General features: G+C 35.6%; 1 protein-coding gene across 1 annotated transcript; it reads left to right on the forward strand.

The window, feature by feature from the left end:
* Positions 1-717: 717 nt before the first annotated feature.
* LOC126724593 (probable LRR receptor-like serine/threonine-protein kinase At3g47570) lies at positions 718-5,952 on the forward strand. The gene is made up of 3 exons (XM_050429072.1): positions 718-2,516; positions 3,621-4,627; positions 5,456-5,952. The coding sequence occupies exons 1-3, from the start codon at positions 826-828 to the stop codon at positions 5,863-5,865; spliced, it is 3,108 nt and encodes a 1,035-aa protein (XP_050285029.1). The 5' UTR covers positions 718-825; the 3' UTR covers positions 5,866-5,952.
* Positions 5,953-6,348: the final 396 nt, after the last annotated feature.

A 6,348-nucleotide genomic window follows, 5' to 3' on the forward strand; every position in this document is an offset into this window, starting at 1 on the left:
AGCCTAATTTAGAATGAAGATAGTTCAAAGTTCAAACTCATGTGCTCTGCACCAATACAAATCGTAAGCCCTTTGTTTTTAGGAAAGAGGTCCATTATTGATGATAACAAAAATAAAAATAAAAATACTGCTAATGACACGGCTTACAATTACATGATGGTCAAGTTAAAAGTCAAAAGATTTAGCCAAAAAAAAAAAAAAAAAACTACAAGTCAAAGAAATAAGAAGAAAAAGTAGCTCTCTGCAACTAATCCAATTACCCAGAGGAAAAGGTTAAAAGAGAATCCTGAACTTTTGGTTGTAATAAAATATTTCTAATCCAATTTCCAAACTACCCCCACGTGGGCCCTTCATTAAAGAAAGTTCGCTGTCTTTTACATTAAAGATTAGAAGATCGTCAGGGAATTTAGTGGACAACACTGGCGTGGACGATGGGTTCTTTATGACTCGATTTAGAAGTCAATTACATTAATGGTTCCTTTCATGTCTCTATGAATTTCTGGTAGCGTCTGCTCAGCGGCCTATGCACGTTAACAAAGTAATTTCTTTGTTTGTTCGCTTTCACTTTTTATGTTTTTTAGACAGGACTGCTTTTGGAAGCGCATTATTAATTTATTAATACTAATCATAGAAAATTTTATCAATTAAAGATCCCACGGATTTTATATTTTTGGATGTATTTGACAAATAGCATTAACGCGCTGCAAGGTACGCAAATGATTTTTTACGTCATAACTAACTGAAACAGCCTATATATAATACAAACTTGTGCATCTTCCTCTACCGCACACTAAAATTTCACCAATTTCCTGCTTGTCCAACCCAATGAAGCTTCACAACCCCAATTTTCCTGCATTATTATGCTCTACATTCCTTCATATCATTCTATTCCTTACTGTAACCCTTCTATGCTTGAAACCTGCCACCTCTTCTACCACTCCAACAAATGAGACTGACCGTTTGGCTTTGCTCAAATTCAAGGAATCCATTGACAATGATCCATATGGAATCTTGAGCTCATGGAATGTTTCTTTCCACTTCTGCAATTGGCATGGAATTACATGCGGCCGTCGCCATCAAAGAGTCACAACCTTAGAACTACAAGGTCATAACTTGCGTGGCACCATTCCACCTTGTATCGGCAACCTCACCTTTCTTAGGGCCATCAACCTTCAAAACAATAGCTTCTATGGTGAAATTCCAAAGGAAGTTGGTCAGTTGTTCCGATTGCGAGAACTCAATCTTACAAATAACACGTTAGGAGGAGAAATTTCAACCAACTTGTCCAACTGCTCTGAACTTAGGCATATAAGAGTCTTGAACAACAAACTTATTGGGAAAATTCCCAAGGAGCTTGGCTCTTTGACCAAGCTTATTTCTCTTCAGGCCTCCAAAAACAATTTCATAGGAGGAATCCCAGGTTTCTTGGGAAATCTTTCATTACTTGTATATTTTTCGGCAGCCTATAATCATTTAGAGGGAAATATTCCAGAAAGCGTAGGCCGTTTGAAAAGCTTATCATATTTCATAGTTGGAAGCAATAAACTGAACGGTATGGTCCCCTCCTCTCTCTACAATATATCATCTATTAGAATCTTGTCAATTGAACAAAACCAGCTTAGTGGTACCCTTCCAGAAAATATAGGCCATACTCTCCCTAATCTCCATCTTTTTACAATAGGTGTTAACAAATTCTTTGGGTCAATCCCTAGTTCTTTGTGCAATGCATCTAAACTTCAAATACTTAGCCTTATCAATAATAGTTTTGTGGGGTCAGTTCCAACAAATTTGGGTTATCTACAAGATCTTAAAGTCCTGCAACTAAGTATAAATAAATTAGGAAAGGATTTGGACTTTTTAACGTCTCTAAGAAACTGTTGCAAAATGAACAGGCTAGCATTTGCAGGAAACCGATTTGAAGGTGTTTTGCCCAGTTCTATAGGCAACTTGTCAACACAACTCACAGAATTATATTTGGGAGGCAATAAAATATCTGGAACTATTCCTGTAGCATTGCAGAATCTCATCAATTTAATTATCTTGGGCATGGAAGAGAATCTTTTCACAGGTATGATACCTATCTATTTTGGAAAGTTACAAAAGATGCAAGGGTTGAATTTATCAGGAAACAAATTGTTAGGGAAAATCCCAAGCTCTATTGGTAACCTCACTCAATTGGTTGTATTGCTTTTGTTTCAAAACAATTTAGAAGGAAGCATTCCTCCAAGTATTGGTACTTGTCAAAGTTTACAACAGTTGGATGTTTCACAAAATTACCTTAGTGGAGTCATACCCCAACAGGTTTTTCAAATTTTTTCTTTGTCACTTTTACTCAATTTATCCCACAACTCATTTAGTGGCAAATTACCTGTTGAAGTAGACAGTTTGAAGAATATTAATTCAATGGATGTCTCTAAAAACAATTTTTCCGGTGAAATACCTACAACAATTGGAAATTGCATGAACTTAGAGTACCTAGACTTGCAAGGGAATTCCTTTAATGGGACCATACCTTCGTGAAAGTTCAAAAACGTGTACAAAACACCTTTGAACGTTTAGACCCCCAAAATACAACTTAACCAATACAAGCAATATGTCAAACAACTAGTGTGCGGAAACTTAACACATGCTATAATACGAAATTGGTTAAAGACTATCTAAGCCATAACAAAATAAAACCACAGCAGATAATAAAAAGGCAAAGATAGAGAGGAAGGAAGATGCAAACACAAAGACAACACGCGATGTGTTATCGAAGAGGAAACCGAAGTCCTCGGCGAAAAACCTCTCCGCCGCCCTCTAAGCGGTAAACAATCCACTAGAAAATACAGTTGGGATACAAGGACAACAATAGACCCTCCAAGCCTAATCTACCCAGTGCACCTAAGCCCTCCAAGCTTCTTGCTCCAACGAGGTTGCGCCGAACCTTTTTCTTTTCTAGCTTCCCGGATTCCGCTACTAGACCGTAGCATCAACCAATGAAGATTGGTTCCTTCCTAACTGCTTCCCAGAAATCCAAACAACTGTCTCACAGTGATGATGATGGTGAGAACCAGGTTTGGTATAATGCCTCTCAAGGATTTGACAATGGAGAGGAAGAGAGTAGAGGAATTTGAAGAGACTCTAAGGTATAGATTGTGGGTGAAATAATCTTGTTTTTCTTTAGGGTTTCTCTCTCAAAATTCGCTCTGGAAGCTCTCTTTCAATCGTGGGTAAAAGGGGTATTTATACTGGAGTGGGAGAGGAATGTGAAACGTCAGGTTTTACAAAATAGGGGTGGCTCGCGGCTTGACCTCGCGGTTTGACTAAGTCGCGAGATCCAGTCGCGAGTTAACCGTATGGCCAGTTGTCCTGTTTTGTCCTGTAGTGCTCCAGCTAGCATGACTGTTCATCTTCCAGCATGCTTGGCACGTGTGCTGCTTCTGGCGGCTTGCAGCCGCGAGTCACCCGCGAGTCCCAGCCGCGAGTCTCTGTTTTCTTGCACACTCTTGAGCAATCTTCACTCTATCTCACTCACTACCCTTACAACAAACTCACCTAAATACTGGGTTACTAAATGCTGAATTACAAGCAAATTTGGCACGGAATAAAGCCAATTAGATGGTTGAATAAATTCAACCTTACACTTCGTCTATGGCTTCCTTGAAAGGCCTTCAACATTTAGATGTTTCACGAAACAACTTATCTGGATTAATTCCAAAGGGTCTAGAAAAACTTTCATTTTTAAAATATTTGAACATTTCGTTCAACAATATTGAGGGTGAGGTACCAACAGGAGGAGTTTTCAGAAATGTAAATGCAATATTAGTTATTGGAAACAATAAGCTTTGCGGGGGCATTCCACAATTGCAATTGACAACATGCCACATCATTACAAAATCAAGAAAGTCCTTTACTTCCAAAGTAACAATCACAATTATTTGTGTGGTTGTATGTATCCTTCTAGTTTCATCATTTCTTGCTCTTTATTGGAGGAAAAGGTCAAAAAAGAAACCATCTTCAATAGTCTCAAAGATGGATCTCCTTCCAGCAGTTTCATACAAAATGCTCCATCAAGCGACTAATGGATTTTCTCCCGACAATTTGATTGGATTTGGTAGTTTTGGATCAGTATATAAAGGAATTCTTGATCAAGATGAAGGATTAGTTGCTGTAAAGGTTCTTAACCTTCAAAACAAAGATGCTTCGAAGAGTTTTATGGCAGAATGCAATGCATTAAGAAATGTTCGGCATCGAAATCTTATAAAGATCTTTACATGTTGCTCCAGTATAAATTATAATGGTGATGATTTCAAAGCTCTAGTTTTTGAATTCATGACAAATGGGAGCTTGGAAATGTGGTTGCATCTGATGATAGATAGTGACAATCAATCAAAAAATTTGAGCGTTCTTCAAAGACTAATTATTGCAATTGATGTGGCTTTTGCTTTAAACTATCTTCACAATCCTTGTGAGAAAAAAATCATTCATTGTGATTTAAAGCCAAGCAATATTCTTCTTGGTAGTGATATGATTGCTCATGTAAGTGATTTTGGCTTATCAAGGCTCCTCACAACTTCGAATGATTCTTCCCAAAAGTGTACTAGCACAATTGGATTAAAGGGATCTATCGGTTATGTTGCTCCAGGTATTACCTTTCTTTTTATTTATTTTTTATTTTTTTTATTTTTTTAAATCCTTAACTATTCTAATGTATTTATTTTCTTTTTGTCACTTTATCAAATGATAGGATTATTAACTCCTTGATTTTCTTGTCATATATGCTTTTTGATTTTTGTATCATCAACATATTCGCATGGGTGTACACATAATTAGCATATTAACATAAACTCTCACTTAGTAATTTTTATTTGTTTATTTGCTAAGTAACTCTCACTTAGTATTTGTTTTTCTTTTAGAAGTTAAAACACATTCACGTTTGTGCCACGCAAGCACGTAATTAATTTAATTAATTTTTTTTTTTTATAAAACTGCAAATTTTAATTCAAAAATAACATTCAAATACGATTTAAACTTTGAGAAATGTTAATTTTGATATTCTTTGACTAAATTTTGTACCTTCTTTGAACAGATATATTTTCTTAATCAAAATAAATCAACAAGAGGGGGAAAAAGTGATTTGGACCCTCGGGATAAAGTTATTATTGTTTCCTTTAATTTCAAAAGTAATAGCATATGTCATTATTTTTTTAAAATAGATTTGTTATACTTTCTTGACTTTGCATTCTGTAAACCCCAAATCCACATTTTTCTACAAGAGGGGGAAAAAGTGATTTGGACCCTCGGGATAAAGTTATTATTGTTTCCTTTAATTTCAAAAGTAATAGCATATGTCATTATTTTTTTTAAATAGATTTGTTTTATTTTCTTGACTTTGCATTCTGTAAACCCCAAATCCACATTTTTCTAATAGATAGAATATTGCTTATTTTTCGCTCCATTCCATGAGTTGTAGAGTATGGCATGGGCGGTGAAGTATCAACTGAGGGGGATGTATATAGTTATGGAGTCCTTGTGTTGGAAATGTTCACAGGAAGGAGACCCACTGATGATATGTTTAAAGATGGTCTCAATCTCCATAACTTTGTGAAGATGTGCTTACCAAAAAGGCTCATTCAAGTTGTCGACCCAATGCTTTTGCCAAGAGAAGTTGAAGAAATGGAAGTAGCAACTGCTACGATGATGGCAACAAAAGAAGATGACAATGACAAGGACATTGAAGTAGAAGAAGCTAATAATATTGAGGACTCTAGGCATATTGATGTGGATATGCAAAAATACTTACTCTCAATCCTTAATATTGGAATCTTATGTTTATTGGAATCTCCAAAAGAGAGAATCAATATAGAGGAAGTCATTAAGTAACTCCAATTGATAAAAAGTACTTTTGTTGGTTTGGGGATTCGCAGCGGTAGACCGAGTAGAGCTCAAGTAAGAGGCATTTCATTTTAATTACTATAAGACTACTCTAAGTAGTGTGTCCTAGTCATTTACGTTGATTTCATTCAGTTCCCAAATACTTCTTTTCAAAAAGCATGGAAATTTTGTGTTTACTTTTTTATTAATCTTGTGTAGATTGTCATAGCTTATTTTAAAATTAGATTTTCATTTATCACTCATGGTCAAATTGCTAGACAGAAATTGTCATCTTATTAATACCCATGACCTTGTAACCTTGTAATAATTATTGTTTATTATATTATCAAGGTATAAAATGGTGAGCTAACAAACTTTTTTTGTGAATTGCAGAGGCCTGGAACAACAATAAGAGATTAAATGTCTTTAATAATGCTTGGATTAGGCAAGGGATTAGGAGTCTTGATTTCAATTTCAAGCTAGTTTAATATC

This window comes from Quercus robur, chromosome 4 (genome assembly GCF_932294415.1).
Source record: "Quercus robur chromosome 4, dhQueRobu3.1, whole genome shotgun sequence".
NCBI classification, from domain to species: Eukaryota; Viridiplantae; Streptophyta; class Magnoliopsida; order Fagales; family Fagaceae; genus Quercus; species Quercus robur.